We start from the raw sequence: 22261 nt of genomic DNA, 5'->3' as shown, positions 1-22261 counted from the left end.
CTATTGAGACACTGTTTTAGGCCTGCTTTAAAAAATCCTGAACTCAGTAATGGTGATAAACTGTTTAACGATCTAACACTGCAATTTAGTATTACATTGTTTACAGTCTCTGTGGCATGTTTCAGCAATAATTCCTAAAATGTAAAGTGTGTTTAAAAACAATTTTCAATATTGACTTTACAGGGACTTATTTACAGCATTTAATGGCGACAAGTTATACATGACTATTATATTAAAAAACGGAAGGGTGGTATTAAAAAAGCTACAAACACAGACACCCTAAAGAGAATAATTACTTTAATGTAGTTAGTGTAGTACTCTACAGAGGTTCCTGCATGAGATTTCACATAACACTAAAATATTAGTTTATATTCCTGCATAACAAACATTTAAGAGCCTGTTTGCTATAGCTTCAGGAAGCTGCTTACATAACTACAGAGATACTTGCAAACTTCATAACAATACTAGAGGCGGACAATCCCTTTCATCAAAAACTGTCTGTTTCCCTGACAACAGGGTAGCCTTAGCAACTTATTTGCATACACATGGATTGACTATGGATTGACCAATTGAAAGCACTGTGTCTTCTTAAACAAAAACAGCTTTTCCTTAATCTCAGCTGGTAGAGCATTGCACCAGCAACGTCAAGGTCACTGGTTCAAATCTCATTGATTTAATGCACTGGTATGTCTGACATCAACATGCAGTGACAGATGCGGTAAGTGAAATGTATTGTACTACAACATGCTGCATCTCACAAATGGCTGCTCTTTACGGTTATACCTTCAGAAAATCATACTTTTATGTCCTCAGTATAGCCAATGGTGTCGAAACACTTTATTTAATACACTGCACTTTTTCTGCACTTAGTAAATCCTTCCTTCTTTTTAACAGAGTTAGCAGCACTCTTCACAGAGACAGCCTTTAAGCATAACTGAAATGAGGATGCACAGCGGCTGCTTTGTGACACGCTGAAAGAGGCAGACTCAATCTCAGCGCCTGTTTATGGATGATTGCCCATTGAGTCAAAGCAGTAGACATACCAGACGGATACCCAATGGCGAGCCTTTAATACTCAAGCTTCATGAAAGCAAAATTCCCTCTTCTCTTCCACCACCCTGCACATCCAATCTTCTGCTAATCGTGATAGCTGTGTTTCTATTGTTGGCTCCACCATTAAACAGCGTATTTAATTCGTACATCAAAACTATTAGATATATATATCAGGGTCTGTTGTACAGACCACACTCCACTTTCTTGTTTTGCTAAAGCTATTAGGGATTACATCAAATCCTTGGCAGGGATTTTCGTATATTTACTAAAATAATGCTAGGATTTTTTTAAACTCTAATCCTTTGGCTTTGTGATATTGATTTAACATATATGCCTTAGCGATTTAAAACCGATTATTCCTCTCTTCTCAAACTCCAGCGGCATATTCTTATTCATTCGATACATGAAAGTCGGCCAAGTTCTGCAGAGCTGAATCATTGCCTTGTTGCATATTGAATAAGGCTGCTCTGTGGATGGCAAGCACTACAATACAGTATGTTTGATCAGTCAATTGACTTATTAATGGCCTATTATTTCATGAAAGTAGCGCATGCTATTTCTGTCACACACGTAACATTACTATGGATTTTAAAGGATGTTTACTAAATTAAAAAAGATGGATTATTCCATCATTGAAGAATTTAATTATCTGCAATATTGCTGTGCTTTGGCCTTCATTTGTGCATGTGGGTGAATGTTTGTGCTAAACTATAATAATTTAGGGATATAATGGAGATTATCTCACTTGTTACATGGCTATTTATTTCATACAAAAGGTAAGGAACATTAAATATTGATTTGAAATTTTTTATAAAGAAATTTTTAACGAATGAAGACCTTACGAGAGAAAACACGTTTATGTTTAAATGTCACGCTTTTGGTTTAATCATTTGTGAATATAAGTTCATATCTGTTATTAACAGACATTTATATTTAATTTTTGTGTAATATTAAACTGCATCTGTCGAAATGATTTGCAGCATCCAGGTTACCGTGTGTTATTAGTTTTGAGCGCTTGTTATGTGGGATTAAGAAAACCATGAGCCATGTAAAAGAGTGCCGCAAAGATGATGTATTTTTGTAGACCCTGTTTGTGATACATGGGTTCTTTCGCCAGACTTTTGGATTATCGCAAAAAAATAATAAGCACTGTGTTTAACAAAAGTTTATGAAACTTCCTTGTTTTGTCCAACAAATTAATCTTTACAGATTAATAAAAATTGTATTAATATTAAAGTCTAAATGTGTTCACTAAAAATATAAAAAGCTGAATTTTGACTTAAAAATTCCTAAAAGTTGAGTTCATCTGTTGGACAAAGTGTGTAAATGCATGAACTTTTGTTAAACACAGAGCTTATTTTTGCGATAATCCTAAAGTCTGTTGGAAAAAAGGGTCTTTATTGTGAAGTGATTTAAAGGATTAGTCAATTTTCTTAAAAAAAAAAAATCCTGATAATTTACTCACCACCATGTCATCCAAAATGTTGGTGTCTTTCTTTGTTCAGTCGAGAAGAAATTATGTTTTTTGAGGAAAACATTCCAGGATTGGCCTATAATGGACCCCAACACTTAACTCTTAACTCAACACAGTTTTTAAAAAAAAATTTTAGCTGAGTTTCAACGGACTCTAAACGATCTCAAACGAGGCATAAGGGTCTTATCTAGCGAAACGATTTTCATTTTTGACAAGAAAATTTAAAATATGCACTTTTAAACCACAACTTCTCGTCTATCTCTGATTCTGTGGCCTGCCAGCGCTACCTCACGTAACGGGGTAGTGACGTAGAAAGGTCACGTGTTACATAAATGAAACCCACATTTGCGGACCATTTTAAACAATAAACTGACACAAAGACATTAATTAGTATCATTCAACATACAACAACGTCAAAGCGGTCCTCTTTCTTCACACTTGTAAACACTGGGGTGTAGTTTCGCATAAATCATCTGTGACCTCTTCACGTGATGACGTATTGCGTGAGGTCACGCTGGCGCATCACAGGAACAAAGATAGATAAGAAGTAGTGGTTTAACAGTGCATATTTTTTATTTTTCTTGTCAAAAATTACAATTTTTAACTGTTAAGTGTTGGGGTCCATTAAAGTCCAGTAAAATGAGAAAAATCCTGGAATGTTTTCCTCAAAAAACATAATTTCTTCTCGACTGAACAAAGAAAGAGATCAACATTTTGGATGACATGGTGGTGAGTAAATTATCTGGATTTTTTTAAGAAAATTGACTAATCCTGCCATTCAGGCAGATGTGTTTCAATTAAACTCTGCAGGACATTGGCCCTCCAGGACCCATTTTGGAGATCCCTGCTGTAAGCAAACCACTTACCTCTCGGCGCATGGCGCAGTGCACGGTGATAATAACAAAGCCTTGGACTGAGTCAAAGACAGCGAAGAGCACCTGGAAGAGCGTGGAGCGGCGGTCGGTGATGGCCAGCACTGCTGACATCCACGTGAGAGCCAACAAAGGGAGAACCACACAAGAACTCCATAAAGATGCCCTGTGCAGAGAGAATAGAGAGCAAAGTGTTATTTAGCCTTCAAACATTCATCAATGAACCTGCAATAATGACTGATTAATATCAACTGTTGTAGCTGTTAAAGTGGAGCTATGGGAACATTAATGAGATTTGGAAATCAGCACTGCATCACAGGCGTGTAACCGAAAACAATGCAGCATGAACTACAATAGTCATCATAAAATGGGTAATGTTGATAAAATAAGCAGCTGTGTGACTGAAATGGTAACGGTGGGACAAAGTATTTCAAAAATAGTGTATTATTAGTAAACTGTATAGTTAATAGATTTCTGTTAAAATACAATTTTTTTAGTTAATACAAAAATTACTTTCTGATTTATTTATTTATAAAAACTTTGTATGTAATCTACTTGCGCAAATCATTAAATTCGCATTGCGTGTGTATGCCCTGTAAGAGTAACAAATCTTTTCTTATTTATGACCAGTAAGCATTGTTTTGCCCATTTGATGAATAGCTGTTTACAACAAACCATCAGGTTTTATTATAGGTAATGTTAAGCAGTTAGTATGTAATTAGCTTTGTCTTTGCAGATTGAAGTTAACAAAGTCAAGTGAAATTACACGAATTTCACAAAGAAAATTATAGTTGATTTAAATAGACACTTTTACAAAAAAGGTTTAAAACTGTACCTTATCTGTCGCTGGGATGGTACCCTAAAATTTTCTGTTTTGTACCTTTACAGGTAGGAAACATAATACCATGTTGTACATTTTTGGATAAATTGTTGTACCTTTAAAGGTAAATTGGGTAAATTACTGTACCTTTAAAGGTTCTGTAGATTTAAAATCTACAAAATAGATCCTTATGGTATAATATTGTATTCCAAAAGGGAGAACATTTCAATGTGTTGTATACCCATAAAGGTAAAAAAATTAACATTTGAGGTACCACCCTAGCAAAAGAAAATGTATAGTTTTAAACATTCTTTTTCTGACAGTGCAGGTAGATGCATTTATTGGTAACCTCCCCTCTTTTTAAGTCAAAATGAGTTTGATGCAGTTGAAATAAAAGTCTCAGCTTTCCTTTAAACAACAAATTATATAACCATTATATTTTACTATTTTTACTTGGCTAATCAAAAAAAAGAAAACAATGTTTAGACTTTAACTACTGTAGCTAAAAACCCTTAATACTTTTCCTGGGCCTGAGGTATATATAATGTTAGTAGGATACAGGGTGGTTAGGGATGATGCATTTCATTTAGTTGAACTGTATTGATCAACATACTCTCTACTGTTTATTCATGCGTTGTTTCAAATATTACAGAAGACCGCAGCAATTGTCACACCACATTAAAGATTTTTAAAACAGCATTTATAGTTTGAATTTCCAAAGGGAAGTTACTTGGAATTTTTTAGATAAAAAGAGTTTATACTTTTTACCCCTAATATAGCATGTTATGGTGATCTCCAACTCAAAATATGTCTCACACAGTAGCGGCTGGTCGATAGGGGATGCTGGGGCGCCGCCCCCTTAAAGTTGGGTAAAGAGAAAAGCTACTTTAACATGTTACCAAAAAGTTAAATATATAGTGCAAATTAATACAAAATAAAATCATTTAGTTGTAATATTTTACTGTTAGTAATGTTATCATTTATTAAGAAAATAAAATATCAAAACAAGTTTGTTGTGTCATAAGTGTGTGTCTGGGGCGCCACCCAAACAAGTGTCTATGTAGGTCAGTAAATTTGTTAAAAGCATGTGACTTGAGGCTCAGCTCTAACTGGCTTGTTTCAGATCCGCCATGGGGCACAGCACTGTGTGCCCCAAACCCTCCCACTTTTGTTTTTAACAAATCAATATTGTTTTTCATTTTTTTTGACCTCTTGTGATTGGATCGTTCTCAGAGTTGCATAACCGTGGAATATCAGTGGAAGATCAAGCAAAATATCTAAAGTTGGGTAAAGAGAAAAGCTACTTTAACATGTTACCAAAAAGTTAAATATATAGTGCAAATTAATACAAAATAAAATCATTTAGTTGTAATATTTTACTGTTAGTAATGTTATCATTTATTAAGAAAAGAAAAAATCAAAACAAGTTTGTTGTGTCATAAGTGTGTGTCTGGGGCGCCACCCAAACGAGTGTCTATGTAGTAAATTTTATTAAGAAAAGAAAAAATCAAAACAAGTTTGTTGTGTCATAAGTGTGTGTCTGGGGCGCCACCCAAACGAGTGTCTATGTAGTAAATTTGTTAAAAGCATGTGACTTGAGGCTCAGCTCTAACTGGCTTGTTTCAGATCCGCCATGGGGCGCAGCACTGTGTGCCCCAAACCCTCCCACTTTTGTTTTTAACAAATCAATATTGTTTTTCATTTTTTTGACCTCTTGTGATTGGATCGTTCTCAGAGTTGCATAACCGTGGAATATCAGTGGAAGATCAAGCAAAATATCTAAAGTTGGGTAATGAGAAAAGCTACTTTTTACATGTTACCAAAAAGTTAAATATATAGTGCAAATTAATACAAAATAAAATCATTTAGTTGTAATATTTTACTGTTAGTAATGTTATCATTTATTAAGAAAATAAAAAATCAAAACAAGTTTGTTGTGTCATAAGTGTGTGTCTGGGGCGCCACCCAAACGAGTGTCTATGTAGGTCAGTAAATTTGTTAAAAGCATGTGACTTGAGGCTCAGCTCTAACTGGCTTGTTTCAGATCCGCCATGGGGCGCAGCACTGTGTGCCCCAAACCCTCCCACTTTTGTTTTTAACAAATCAATATTGTTTTTCATTTTTTTGACCTCTTGTGATTGGATCGTTCTCAGAGTTGCATAACCGTGGAATATCAGTGGAAGATCAAGCAAAATATCTCGAGATGAAAGAAAATGCGATTTTATCCTTACAAAATCACCCTTTACAAGGCGTTTAGCTGAAGAATAAACAAATGATTCTTACATTGTATTCGATTAAGGCCAACAATTTACCAAGTAATATTTTGTATATTTTCAATAAAAATTTTAATAAAATAAAACTCTAGAAAGATCTAATTAATGTGATGCAGTATTTGGTATTGGTATTTTGACAGAAACTATGGTAACTTTTTGGTAAAGAACGAAAATACTTTATGACCTCATGTGATGGTGTGAAGTACACAATTACTCTTATCTCAAATGTGCAGGCACACATGATCTTCAGGGCAAGCTCCCACACATGCTATTTTGCTTATAAAAATAAAGAAATATTTTCTCTTCATGATGCAAATTACGCCCACCAACACAGACAGTGTTTTCAACCAGTTGCTAATCCTAAAGGAGTGTTTTGGTTCTGCATCACGCAGGGCATGTTTAGGTAAATATCAGGTGTGGGTAAAAGGTGTCCGTCTGGGCTCAGCCAAGCAAAGGCTCACCACAGCTGGGCATCAATTTATTACGTTCACGCTGCACTGACTCAGTCTCCTACATGTGACTGACACGAGACGAACATAAGCAATGAGTGAGAAGACAGACTGAGATAGAAAGACAAAGGTTTGCTCATATGTTAAAATGAGTTTTACATATAAATGATTTAGAGTTGACCTGCGCCAGTTATAAAAGAGAGCTCAAGCATGTCCTCATTAAACTAAACTATGGAAAGGCTGGGATGAAGGTGGAATGCTGGAACAGTTATCAGAGTAAGTAATAGGGCTTTTCCATTGCATAGTACCCCACGGTTTAGGTCGGATAAGCTCATCTCACTTTGGCTTGGGTAGCTTTTCCATCGAGTTTAGTAACACTTCGGAGTTGGAGGGATTATAGGCGTGTCGTTATATTTGCGCTGCCTACTGCTAAGACATCACACAAGTGAGAGCGTTGTTGGAATGCTATACATCCCCATACATTTATTTCTCAGTCCGCCACAAAATTAAAAGTGACCACTACAAATATATGTTTGCACATCGCGTTTATCACTACCTCTGTCTCACTAGGCAGTTTCTGTACAAACACCCGTGGCATCAGTCGACTCGCTCCGCTGAGCTGCATTTAAGTTGCATTTAAGCATAAATGTGGATGTTCGCGACGCAACTGTGCCACCACAAACTGCAAGTCTGGAAAAAACTGGTATGGTGTTCCTGAGTCTCAACCTGTGGATGTTTTTCACCGCTAAAAGGGAATTTGGGAACTTACAGCAAAGCATAGATAGCGCAAACTAGCATGAAGGTAAAGCTAATCTTTTACATTAAAGCGATGACACTGGTAGTAACGATTCTCTCAAACCAATCAGTGATCTACAGTGTTTTCGCGTCAGTGTTTTTTGTATCATCTCGGGTCGCTTGGAACCCCAACCGAGGTGGTACTAAAAAGAGTATTGGGTACTACGTACTGCACCCAGTGGAAAAGCCCCCAAAAGTAAGCTGACCCAACCCAAACGGCACTGTGATTGGTGGGATTATATAAACATGGTCTTTTGAAGCTTCCTTGAGAATCCTTTATTTTTTGTGTTCATTTATACAAATAGAAGTCATATTATGGTACCACGCACGCATATTTCCCCTCAAAAAGCCCAAACAAAGATAGAGAAATGCAGGTAGCAATAATGAGATGATAAACAAGAAAAGTAACAACCAAACAAAGAGACAGAAGAACAGAGAGGGATATCATTTATTTCATTATCATATCAAAAACATGTCTTCTCTGGCAAACACCAGAGATCTAATTTTCTCAAAACCAAAAGAACCAGAGGTGGCTTTTATGCCACACTTCGGTTCTTTCACCTCTTCAAAGAGCGCACCTCTACATGTTTGTGTATGTCTTTTATGCATATTAATAGGGCTGGGAATTTATTGATTTCATTTAGTTAATTATATAAAAGTATTTTTTATGAATATGTTTAATTATACCTGATCTGAATGTACATTCTATAATAAGAAATTTGATAAATCTAAACCATGCACCTCATTATGCATGGGTATCAAGGTTCACAAGTCTGAGCATTGTTCACAGTGAAAGATGTTAAAAAGCTGTTAGAGGCAATACAAAAGCCAAAGATTACATGTTGTATGCCAGGTTTTATATAATAGACCATTGGTGAATAGATTACCGTGGACAATAGACTGGTATTAGTCTAATTTACAAATACACTGAAATGACAACATATTAATCCACTTTTTGTAATGTCTATACTGTAACTATGCATGTAACCTTAAATTGTGAGCTTGTCTCAGTAAAAAAACAAACTTACTGCTGATTGGCTACAAGTGTGTTTTGGTAGGTGGCCCGACTCCCGTTTACAAAGTGTTTTCTAAAAACTCATGGACCCCTCCTTTAAGTCATTTAAATGCAGCTCAAACATGCATTTTAGTCTGGGACTAGAATAAGGCATGTCCGGGAAAGCGCCCCTATACTGTATGTATTAAAATAAAAGACACGCCAAGTTTAGGATGTGCAGTCAGTAGGGTGGCTCTTCGAAGAGTTTCTATCTCTTACTGTCAATGTTGGGCTCTAGAGAAAAGAGAAAGAGATGAAGGGAGAAAAGAGACAAAGAGAGAATATGGAATGGGACTAACATGGCGCTTCTGGCGGTAGAGCTGGACAAGGCGGTACTGGAGATCACCCCACACTTGGAGCATTTCAGGAGCAGCCTGCTACGTGCCTCCACTGGCGGGCTTCAGGACCCAACACACATACACACAAACAACAGACACATGAGAAAGAGATGGATGTCATACACACATGAGGCAAAAGCAGGGAAGATGGGCAGGAATATGAGACATACAGGATAACATACACCAACACACCAACACACGCAGACAAACAAGAGAGATTTGGGAGGGGGGGATTGCAAATGAAAATAGTTTGAGAAACGAAAACAAAACAAGTGCACGGGGGAAGAGAGAGAGAGAGAGAAAAAAAGAAAAAAAGAGGAAAATACAAAATTAAAGTAATTCCAACAGTACGGCATCAAGCAATGGCATTAACAACGACAGAGAGATATTTGCAATGAATATCACAGCATGAGAGAGAGAAAGAAAATGAGAAAAAACAGGAAAATGAGAAAATGGAGAGATAAAGCAGAAAGCGACTACAGATCATTAACAATAAGCACATGAGGCAGATGGGAGCTGCAAAGACCAACCTACTTTACCCGCTTACTGAAGTGTGCATGCATGTGTTGTGAGAAGGATATGTGTATGTGAAAGCAGTCAGTCAAGAGTCATACTGCACAGAGTTGGACAAATGTACACCTGATAATGTCTATGACCCCCTCACCAAATTTGCGTAAGCATTGTTAGAAAGCAGATCAGGTTGACTTCCCTCGGGTCATTAGCCGGGATGTTCAGTTTTTAATGAACCCTTCTACAATCCCCATCAGCTTTATAAATATAGTAATTTTATGCATAGGGTTTAAAAAGCATGCTAAGAATTTTGACTTTTAAGAAAATTATTTTTGGGGGCATTTTTTTTGCTTTTATTGACAGACAGTAAAGTATAGACAGTTTCAGCAGGAACAACATAAACAAACGGCTAAGAAACAATAACAACAGTACTTGTAGAGTAGTTTATTTCTGATAACAAGCTAAATAAACACACGTAGATTACCTTAGTTCAAATCATAGCTAAAGCGTATCAGAAACTACAATTTTCTAATGTTACAGTGTAAAATGTGTACTATATAATGTATACAATCTTGACTACAGATCAGCTGCCGAACCCTCCCTTTAAATAGTGGTAATCCATGATCGCCGTCTTCCCTCGTCTTTAGGAAACCAAAACATTTGTTTATTTTCAACGAGGTCCAAGAGTTCAATTTAGCAACTAGTCAGACCATTAAACAAACAGAGACCGGATGTTAAGTTCCACTCAAATGCGTAATTGCTTCACCGCACGTGCGTCCGATGAAACCGTCTATAGAGATTAAAGGAAACTGGGAGAAAACAGGGTGGAAAGATGGGAAAAGGACCAACAAAGGACGTCAGGCTGGGACTTGAACTTGGGACGCCAAACCACGTCTATGCTCTGTATCGGTGCACTGCCCACCACACCAGTGGCTCCGACAGCATGCTAACAATTTAAATGAGAAACAATAAATTTCTTATAAGAAAAGGACATCTGTATCTGTATAAAGGGCAAACAGATGGGCCGGGTAACCCAGGAGAATGCTAGTGTTTCGGGCTAGTTAATTTGGGATTTTATAAATGCGGATTGTAAGATAAACAGTACATTCTTAAAGGTGAAGTGCATATTTTCTGCGCAACAAAAAATTCATAGTCCAGCCCCTAAGGGGTTGTGCACACCAAAACTTTTAAATGCGGCTGAAAACACCTGGAGTATGGCGAATGCCAGCTGTTTTTCAGCTGAGTGCCAGCTTTCTTCAGCTGAGCGCTTTGGTAGCTGTTAGCCTATTGGTTGCTGTGGTAATGTCACGCCCCTCCTCCACTGTGATTGGATTGCCGTGTGAGAACTGACATTGACGAGCAGAGCTTTTCACCCAAAGTTGAATCTTTTTCAGCGTGGTAAAAAACGCTAGCTGCTGGCTCATTTGAAAAACGCTGAGCTTCCATTGGAAACATTTAAAAACATGTGCCGGCTGCGGGCGTAAAATCTTTCGTGTGCACGCCCACTAACTTACTCGACTGTTTGATGCAATGCTGCTATATTGGCTGAATAAGATGTATTTAAATAAATAGCGGATGACAGCCGAGACATTGTTTAGAATATAAGTTGAATTAAAGGAAGTTGTCTTCAATATTATGGGATGGGAGATGCTATTTTAACGCTGGATAAACCACCTTTCAAAATCTAATGGATGAATGGAATCCATCTGTTTGGTGCTTTAGCTGTTTAAGTCACTGATGAGAAATCCTACGCTTGGCTGCAAACTCAGGTGCTCATGCATTATTGAACGCATTTTGTTTCAATCTCAATAATCATTTTGTGTCTATTTTAAAAGGTTGATGGCTAATTAAGGCCGTTAAGGAAACAAAATACAGCCTTCATTTTATGGACTTGGTGAATGTGCTCAAAACATCAGACACGTGGAAATGAGGGCCATGCAGGGTCAGCATCTAAGAGCAAAAACAGTGAAAGTCAGCAAACGCTATAAAAGCTTAATACAGAGCTTTCAGGCATATTTAGTTCTAATAATTCAAAAGACACAAAACAGCAAAATGATATTCCTTACAAGCCATAATACTTGTGACTTAGATCTTCCACATAACAAAATAACTTGAATAACTCGAGAGTAATACATTTATTTGCAGTATATACTTATATTTACAATAATTTATTTAAAGGATTTGTCCATTTTCTTGAAAAAAAAAAAATCCAGATAATTTACTCACCACCATGTCATCCAAAATGTTGATGTCTTTCTTTGTTCAGTCGAGAAGAAATTATGTTTTTTGAGGAAAACATTCCAGGATTTTTCTCATTTTAATGGACTTTGCAGTTTGCAGTTTCAAAGGACTCTAAACGATCTCAAATGAGGCATAAGGGTCTTATCTAGCGAAACGATGGTCATATTTGGCCAGAAAAATAAATAATATGCACTTTTAAGCCACAACTTCTTGTCTTCCTCCGGTCGTGTGACGTGCCAGCGCGATGTCGCGTAATACGTCACCACGTCAAGAGGTCACAAATGACGTATGCGAAATTACTCCCCAGTGTTTACAAGTGTTGAGAAAGAGGACCGTTCAGACGTTGTTGTATGTGGAATGATATTAATTAATGTCTTTGTGTCAGTTTATTGTTTAAAATGGTCGGCAAATGTGCGTTTCATATATATAACACGTGACCTTATGACGTCACTAAGCAATTACGTGAAGTTGCGCTGGCGTGTCACACAGCCGAAGGAAGACGAGAAGCTGTGGTTTAAAATGGCATATTTTTAATTTTTCTTGCCAAACATGACAATCGTTTCACTAGATAAGACCTTATGCCTCGTTTGGGATCATTTAGAGTCCTTTGAAACTGCGATTTTAAACTGCATTAAAACTGTTAAGTGTTGGGGTCCATTAAAGTCAATTAAAATGAAAAAATTCCTGGAATATTTTCCTCAAAAAACATAATTTCTTCTCGCCTGAACAAAGAAAGACATCAACATTTTGGATGACATGGTGGTGAGTAAATTATCTGGATTTTTTTTAAGAAAATTAACTAATCCTTTAATCATAGATCAAATGTTGTGTCAGATTGTGTATGTATGTGGGAAGTAAACAGCAGCTGACTTGTTGCCTCGCTGCCTCATGAGGCAATGACTTTGGCAACATAAAGGCAGCTCTGGGAAACGCATTAGGACAGCTTTCATAGGCAGCATAATGGAATTATGTTTGAAATATAAACAGAGAGCGCCGTTGCGAAAACAAATCCCATATTTAAAAACTACAATACTAATTTCTTGCTAAAAATATGCCCTTATTTACAAAAAACTTTTGCTCCAGACGCTTTCTTGGACGCCATTTTATTTTTTTCAAACTCGACCAGACTCGACCAATCACATTCCCCCCGCGCACACACATGCATAAAATTGTAGGGCAAGAGGATTTCAGGATACCTTTGGATTCGAACGTGCCTTCATGCTTTGGAGATTTTAGAGATTTCGGAAGCAGCCAAGGATAATGTACAGTCAGACATGAAGGAAAAAATCTCAAGCTAACTGTACACCCTTTTTTATCAGTTTGGTTCCTTGCATATGTGTGTGTGTGTGTGTGTGTGTGTGTGTGTGTGTGTGTGTGTGTGTGTGTGTGTGTGTGTGTGTGTGTGTGTGTGTGTGTGTTGTGTGAAAAAGACATTGATTTGGATTGCGAATATGTAAATGTAAAAGCTGGAAAATCTTGAATAAAAGCCACTAGCTGAAATAAATCCATAGTTAGCCATTGCAGCTCCCAATATGCATTGATCTCCTGGCACATAAACATTATAAAAACAGAAAAAATGAAAAAGACAAATCAATTAGGGCAAATCTGCAAAACGTACTTTTGCCTGGAGGGATTAGAAATAACCAGTCATTGGATTAGCTCAGATCTCTGATTAGCTTCTCATTCAATTAGCAAGACCCAGAGTTTCATGCCAAGACAGCTGTATGGTGGTCCACCAAGCAATACCACAGTTTTAAACAGCATTTTGTACAACACGCGTGCACAATAGAAAAGCTATTAGCCCTCCGGAGCAATAACTTAGCTGCGCTTTGAGCACTAAAGCGGCCTGAAATGCATTCAGTATATAAGATTGCAAAAAGACACATTTTTAACGCTGGCTGACCTCTGAGCTAAGTCAAACAACGTGGTGCACTTATCTTTGTTTAGAAATGGGAATTGTGGTGTGGCATTAGTTTAATTAAAGAGGGAGGGCTGGTATATATCTGTAAGAATGCTCTTGAAGGTTACAGGCAGAAGATCCATAGAGCAGAATGGAATATCCAGCGTGGTTTATCTTCCGGTTTGAGGTGAGGGATGGGACATGCCACACATTAACACAAGTGTTTAATGGATCACTCAGCTTTGCGTCCAATCGTACAAAGGCATAACAGAATGTGCATTTTAAAAGCACAATGACTCCTTGATCCTGTCAGTAGGTGCAGTTACATGAACAATGAATACACACTTAGCTAATGACAGAGCTATCAGAGAACTGGCTTGGGGTTAGCAGGCAAGCAAATCAATAAGTCCATTAATGAAGCTGTCATATCTTGGCTTTCAGTGCTATGTTTTTTAACTTTTAGTGGCAGCGTGAGTGCGTGTTTGAGTAATTCATATAGGACGTACAAGAGTTTGACAGCATATTTTTAAACATTCAATAGATATAGCCATAAATGAGTGGCTTGGTGTAGATCCAAAAGCAAATAAGTCATCATTTTGACCTTCACTTACCCTGCTCTCTGCTTTTTGGACTTGTCTGAGATGCCATCTCTTGACATGAGCTTGTTGAAGACCACTATTCCAATTAGCATGTTGACCTGCAGGAATGAGACAGTAGCTTTGTTAGACATGGCTAGCCATTGGCTAAAACAAATAAAGATGACCAGACTAGTGTAATGTTCCATGTTAACCTAAGCTGGTTTATGTTTGATAATTCTGGTCCAGTGCTGGTCGACCAGCCTAACTGTGCTCTTCACTACCACAACAGTTTTTTAGGGGAAGACAGCTAAGCTAGTTAACACTGAGCTTGTTAGTTCAGAAACACACCAATGTCCCAAACAAAATGGAGTTTGACTCAAACACATACAATGCTGTCCGTCTAAGCAAGTTTACTCAAACTGTATGACTTAAGACTTAAAGCAGCACTTTGTAGTTTTCGACCTTAAAACAATGTCTCTAAAATTATTTCAGTGATAGAACAACTCTTAAATGGATGATTTCTACTGCTGTTGCCACCTGATTAGCCTTCTAGTGGCTACAACCACACTATGTTAGTTGTGTAGTCGGGTCGGTACTTACAGCTCCACGGGTTTGGTTAACATGGTTTCCAAATGACTTTCTGCATTCATCGGTTCTATCAACAAATGTACGTGTATTGCCCTGCTTACGGTGAGTGTACACAACAATAGTAATTACAACAATACCGATAACAGACAATTGCACTTTTTAACCACATGGGGAATCCGTGAGCCAGTCTTACATAGTGCTGCTTTAAAATATACAATTCTTTGTCTTTTGATTTACATACAGTTTGTCAGAAGAACACTTAATATAAAATTCTTCGTCTTTTGATTTACATAGTTTGTCAGTAAAAGACTTAATAAATGTAATCAAACAGGGGCTTTAACTCTTTCCCCGCCATTGACAAGTTAACTTGTCAATAAAAAGAAAACACTTCCCTGCCAATGACGAGTTTTTCTGGCAATCCATATTTCCGCTATTATCCACCATGTGGCACTCTTACCCAACTTATAAAACCCAGAAGTATTCCCTTAGGTCAAACATTTCAAACTCTGTGTATGTTTTGAGGATCGCTCTGAATCTGATCTCTAACAAAAGTCCTTTACAAAAATGCAATTATCTCAGGTAATAAAAAGAAAATTGAAGGTAGGATAAAACGGTTTTTTAAGTAGAGTGTCTGTTCTTTTATTTGATATATTGTATGTTTATATATTTAAAGAAGAACATTTTCTGGCATTAAAGGCATTAAACATTTGTGCAAAAAATACAAAATGCTGGCACTGGCTGGCAACTTTATAAAAAAAACACTGGCGGGGAAAGGTTTAAAGGCGCAGTGTGTAAATTTTAGGAGGATCTATTGACAGAAATTGAATATAATATACATAATATACATAACTATATTTTCAGTGGTGTATAAAGACCTACATAACGGACTGAGCCGTTGAAAATCGCAACCTCACCACTAGATGCCACTAAAATCTACACACAGCACCTTTAACAGATTAAATAACGAAGACATCTGAACTCTACAATGTACACATATTTCGCTGACTTATTTTGTTCAAACCAGTGTTGCTGTAACTTATAGAAATAAGTTGAAATTGCTTAACTTATTTTGATGAGTTCAAGTAATGCAAAAACATTTAAAATACACTAGCTGAAATAACTGGTAAAGCCAATTTTATTGTACTTAAAGCTTAAGGGTGCAACATTTTACAAAGTGTTGTTTTTCATGTGCAATGGCAACCACAGTGTCTAATAAGTGGAAGAATATGTGCTGTTTAATGCAGGAGGCCTGCATTACTGTATAAAACACAATAAGATGATGAAAATAAAGTATTGCTGCATGGTGACCTCTGTCTTCAGAGGCATCTACAGCAATGGTTCCCTAACAGCCGTGATGGGTAGATTTGAGACTGGATGCAAATGATTGTGTGGAACAGTAATCTCCTTATGTCCCAAAACCACTCTCTCTCCCAGCAGATTGTTGTCTAGTCCGCTCCAACCAGCTGTCCACGGCACACACGGAGTACTAAAGAGAAGCTTAGACTAAAGCATCGGAAAAACTGTACACATCTGGACTCCTGAACCTTCAGTACGTAGAGTAGATTTAGGGGCGGTTTCCCGGACAGGGATTAGACTAGTCCTAGACTTAAACACTTTTAAGAGCTCTCCAAACTGAAAATAACTTGCACTGACATATCTTAAAATACATCAGTGCCCTTTGTTTTACCTCAAAATGCACACAGGTAATGTTTTTAGTAAGGCATGTTTGTTAAAACTAGTTATATTTCCTAATTAAACTAAGGCCTAGTCCTGGATTAAGCTAATCCTGGTCCGGGAAACCGCCCCTTAGAGTATAAGCCGAGTCTGTCTATATGTCTGTTTCCTTTGTTTTACAAACGGTACGGCAGATTTCTTGTTTGTTTGTTTTTTGTGACAAGACTGTAATGCACTTTCTGTTCAGTGACATCATTACTAAGTCACCTGACTGATCTATGCACCTGCAAAAAAGCTTTTCAGTCTTCCTACACCTCAATGGCAGTATTGGGAACTCTCCTTGAGAAATGTGGAGTTACATATTTACCAGCAAGAGATTTATGGGGCCATGCTAACAAGCCACACCTCAATTGATTCTACACTGGTGCCTAAGCTGAGACTACTGTTGATTTATGTCTACAAACACGAAACAAACCAAACCCTTTCAGCTCTGCTCCAAGAACATTATTGAACTCGCCAAGCGTACGGCATGTCGTCACGCACCGTTTGCATTCCGATCATACAAAGTCCTTGCTAAGACAATGGCTCTCTGTTCAACTATTTGCTAGAGGCAAAATTAATTATTTTTTCCATTAATTAGATTTGGCTCTCAGAGGAGGGCGGCAGCATCTCCAGATGCCCAAATCTCATTTACAGTTGTTTGTTTGAGTGGGCCGCTTCACGGCACAACCAGGAAACAAACAACGCAAATCACATCTGACCATGGAAAAACACGCAAGTGCATCGAGCGAAACAGCACCTGAGACCGGACTGTGGATTAAATGTAAACACATGGTCGCTTTGGGCTGATAAGCTCATCGAGTTTGCTAATGCACGTGATGTACATAATAAACAGTATGCATGTTTTTAATAAGACAGGTCACCAGAGTTTTTTCTCTTTGACTCTGGGCGTGATGTGTTTTAAATGATTATTAAAGTTTTAAGAATGAATGTTTTAAGATGTCAAATAAATCTTTGGTGTCCCTAGAGTACGTATGTGAAATTTTAACTCAAAATACCCCACGGATAATTTATTATAACATGTTAAAATTGCCACTTTCTAGGTGTGAGCAAAAATATGCCGTTTTTGGGTGTGTTCTTTAACGTGCAAATTAGCTTATGAAATGCAAACACTGATCACCATAATGGTGGTTTGTTGAAATTAAAAGTCAATTGTGCTGTCAATTATTTTTTCTCTTTCTCTCTGCTCTAAATGGCAGTGCTGTAGTCGGAGAGTGCAGATTAAGGGGTGGTATTATCATAATAAGATCCCCTTCTGACATCACAAGGGGGGCAAATTTTAATGACCTATTTTTCACATGCTTGCAGAGAATTGTTTACCAAAACTAAGTTACTGGGTTGATCTTTTTCACATTTTCTAGGTTGACAGAAGCACTGGGGACCCAATTATAGCACCTAAACATGGAAAAAGTCAGATTTTCATGATACGTCCCCTTTAAATATAAAAGGGAAGACAGTTAGAAACCTACCAGTACAATGACGGCAGCAGGGCCAACGAATGCATAGAGCAGCCCGCCTTCCAAAGACAACCAGCAACTAAAATGAAGAGAGAGAGAGAGAGAGAGAGAGAGAGAGAGAGAGAGAGAGAGAGAGAGAGAGAGAGAGAGAGAGAGAGAGAGAGAGAGAGAGAGAGAGAGACTTAAGCACTGCAACATTACAGACAAAATAGGGTCTGCAAAAAATAGAAAAAATATAATAAGAGAAAAATGTGTTTTATTCAAATTACCTTGTACTGTTACTCACTAAAACACATTAACACAAACATCCTATGCATTGTATTCACTAACCACCCACAACCTACGCCCACAATTGTTGTTACCGTCAATGGAAAGCAGGTAAAAGAGAATGTTAATAGAAAAAGAAAACCATGTTTATATCATTATTCTTTGAACCGGGTGCTAATGGGCCCAATTCATTCTGTCTTGGACTCTTTCCAGCACCAAATTCATACCCTTATTAAGAAATTAGTGATGATGCTTCACACAACCTCTTTATCATACTGCTTCATCCTACTGCCTCTGTCTTACTCGCACACGCCAAGGGATGCGTTTCCCAAAAGCATTGTTAGCCAACTACTGTCGTAAGTTACTGTCGTTGAATTTTGTCAATAACGCTATTGACAAAATTCAATGATTTGGTGTTTCCCGAAATTATAGTTCAAACGAACATTCGTAAGCTGCTTTCCTAAACTTGTGTGGTTTGAATGAGAGCTCTTTATCTGTGGTTCCTTGTAATTATAATACTTAGACTTACGTTGATCATGCTTTTCAACAAAATAAGCAAAACATATGTAGTACATTCTATATCCATCATTCTAAATGTATTCAAAAGTTAGTTTACGTATTTAAGTTTGTAAACAGAATTAAAGCGCTGCATTTGAAAACTGCGCATATGCGCAGATCAAGAGCTTTAAGACCCTGGGGAATCTTTGGGAGGAGTGACGTAAAAGGGAATTTACGCATTCTTGAAAATAAACAACAGATAACTAAATCACGATAACAAAATCAGTCGTCCGGTGCAATATACAGCAGTAATCTGACATTAAATTTATTTGAACAGATTAATTAGTACTCCTCCTCCCATGTGACATCATCAACTATGGTTCAAACGACGAATGTGCGACAAAGTTACTATGTCTTGACAAGGTAGTTAGTTTCTCCAACTATGTATCGTACTACAAGCTACGATGTTGTTTGGAAAACGCACCCGTAAATGGGACTTGAACGGTAATCGGTCTGGCATGGGAGTCGGGCGCTCTAACAAGGAAGCTAAAGACCAAGACCTCTAGTGTCTGTCGCTAAAGCACATCTTGAGGTCAGGTAGTGAGGTTTACTTACAGCGCAGCTCTCAAACACTAGCTGGCCTCAGTAACTGTACACTTCCACCTTCTAAATATATCACATTGTTAAACTGCTTTCAATGCATAGAGCAAATATATGCTGAAGTACAGTACATGCATATATTTGTATGCTCAGAGTGGAATCTATAATTGTATGCATACGCTGTCACTAATATGAGTGCAATGTTTAGACTGCAGAGATGAGAGTGACTATTAGGTAAACAAGCAGTTAATGAGTCAGGGTTATGTGAGGAGATGGACTTCCTGGCACAGTGTCCATAACTTGTCCTTTCATCTGAATCCATGAATCCATGTGGCAGATGCACCCAATTACAGCCCTCAAAGGCCACATTGTATTTAACTTTCGTGACTGAATACGCAGAAAGCACCCTTGTTTAAATCAATTGCTTTGTGAAGTAAGAAGCTATTACATGCAAATATCCTAAGTAGCATCTATGGCTACTAAATGAGGAACTGCGCAGGTGGCATTTGTTAAAGATGCAAGCAATCTTTCTTTTTAAGTCTTCTTGTGAAACTACGTGGCATTTGGGATACTCACTAATTTGGCGTGCCGTAACCTCTAGCCCGGGTGAAGCCCACAGATACAGCAACCACAAGGGCAGGAAGACCTGTGTGAAAAAAAACGTCTATAATGAAGAAAACAACGTAGTGGAAGCAAACCGTTTTTACATTAAACTGCCCACCTAACATAAGGGAAGCCCTGCTTAAGGCAAAAGTATAAATGGTACATGCAATCCAACCTTATTTCACACTTTAGTTTGCAGGATTGTTTTCTTAGAAGCACTAATGGCATACAGCCTGAGGCTGAAGGGGAAGTTATCTGAAGAAATGTACTCTCACGTCTGTACCTTTCTTTAGCTTGTGCCCTTTTCATGGACAAATGCACATGTCGTACAGGTACACAATTCCCTCTGCGCCCAGTGCCCTTGCAGACCCCAGACACACTACTTTAGTGAAAAAACAACCCCCTGTGAGTCAGTGTAAACGTTTTTGAGTGCTCTGTGGGGGAAAGAACTCAAAGCGTGAACTGTGGCCCTCTTATTTCAGCACTGTGCATGCTGTGAGTGACTGGCTTTTAACCGAATAATGTTGTCAAACGCCGTGAGGTCTGAACATCATCAAATCCTTATTATCGCTGTGGCATTTTGCCTGCAAAATGTTCTACAAATATCAAATCGTTGTCTTCTACTGGTAAACAAATTGTAGAGATACATTTTTAACTGCAAGAAATTCAAATACAATTCAGCAAATCGACACACTTTTTTAATTGGTCGCTTTACTTATCAGTCCGTGGGAGATTCTTGGTCCGTTTAAGATCTTTGTTGCAGTTAAAGGTCTGGTAACATGAACACACTGCTTTCTGGGTCTATGGCCCTGTTTATACCTGGTATTGAGATGTGTTTTGGTTGATCAGATCAGAAGAGACATATGTCCGTTCACACCAGGGGTCTCATTTATAAAACTGTGAATCATCCTCAGATCCCACCCTTCAAGCCCATTCTCCCTTCAAGTTCTTTTTTTATCAGTGGGGAACCTTCAGGGCCTTTTTAGCCTTCAGAGAAGGCCTAAAAAAATGTATAATAATTTTTTTTATAATAATAATACTAATAAATAATAAAGTATTCAATAAAAATATGTTTTTACATTTTTAAATTTCTATTTAATTTAATTTAATAAAAGACATGTAATATATTTTCTCTCATCTATGTTCTAACGTTAAGCTTACTGTCAGGTTCATGTCATGAAAACATCTTATCCAATCAAAATCGTCTGTCTCTATTAAGGCACGGTTAGCTGGCTCATTCATTTGTTAGGACTTCACGAATCCCAGAGAAGGCCAAGCTATGTGTTTTGGTGTGGAGAGTGACGGGCAAATCGACCAATCACGCTTTGATTTCAAGTGGGCGGGTAAAAAACAAAACATTGTAAGCCTTCATGAAGTACTAATCATGCAACAAACTGGATGCAAGCTGCCGTAAAACACCAAAGAAGAAGAAGAAGAAGTTCTAATCATAGACCGTAAACAGTCTAATGGCCCGAATCTCTGCGGTGAGAGTGGTTGAGGTAAATGGCGGAAAACGTGATTGACGTTGTGGCTAGCTTGATAGGGCTGAGGTAAAAACGAAATTACTTAAGCGGGTACTCGTAAAGAGCACAGCCGGGAGAAGCGCGTGCAGAGAAGCGCGTGCAGAGAAGCGCCGAGCAATGTGCGCATATCAGACGTGAACACGAGAAAAATAATGGGTTTTTATTATACTTTCACTTCCTGACAGTTTCACTTGTTACGTGAGGATAGTAATGACTGACAGACGACGCCAAATTACATACAATATCATTACCTAACTAAATCTAAGAGAATGCAAAAACATTCAAATATTTTTTCCTCCATATACCCGATGGGCAGGGCGGAGATACATTTTGGTAGCCCGACAAGAATTCGCAATAGCCCCGGGACCTGGGGGCTCGGGCTAGTGATTTTGCGAGCCCTGGTTATATTATTAACAGTTATAAGCCATAAGGAGGTGCACTGAGAATGCAGGTTGCTATATTTACCCTTATGAAAAAGATTAACAAGGTATCCTACAGCTAAATATATATTTACAAAAAAACAAAAATAAATTAAAGAACATAATTTAAGCTTGTTAAACGCAAATTTACAGAGCCCCTGACTGTCATTACAGAGCAGCAGAGTCTGTATTTGTGTTGATCAGTTAGATTAAAG

General features: G+C 37.8%; 1 protein-coding gene across 1 annotated transcript in view; it reads right to left on the bottom strand.

The window, feature by feature from the left end:
- Positions 1–22261, bottom strand: part of adgrb2 (adhesion G protein-coupled receptor B2) — a 363394-nt gene that overhangs the window by 34734 nt on the left and 306399 nt on the right. Inside the window, exons 21-25 of the mRNA XM_065292273.2 lie at positions 20078–20147; positions 18149–18215; positions 14391–14476; positions 9090–9188; positions 3394–3565 (exon numbers count right to left, since the gene is read on the bottom strand). Coding sequence (XP_065148345.1) covers positions 3394–3565; positions 9090–9188; positions 14391–14476; positions 18149–18215; positions 20078–20147 — 494 coding nt within the window. The remainder of the gene's footprint in view (positions 1–3393; positions 3566–9089; positions 9189–14390; positions 14477–18148; positions 18216–20077; positions 20148–22261) is intronic.

This window comes from Paramisgurnus dabryanus, chromosome 19 (assembly GCF_030506205.2).
Source record: "Paramisgurnus dabryanus chromosome 19, PD_genome_1.1, whole genome shotgun sequence".
In the NCBI taxonomy this organism is placed as follows: Eukaryota; Metazoa; Chordata; class Actinopteri; order Cypriniformes; family Cobitidae; genus Paramisgurnus; species Paramisgurnus dabryanus.
Note: the sequence above shows the minus strand (reverse complement) of the source record. Positions and strands in the feature narration are given on the sequence as shown.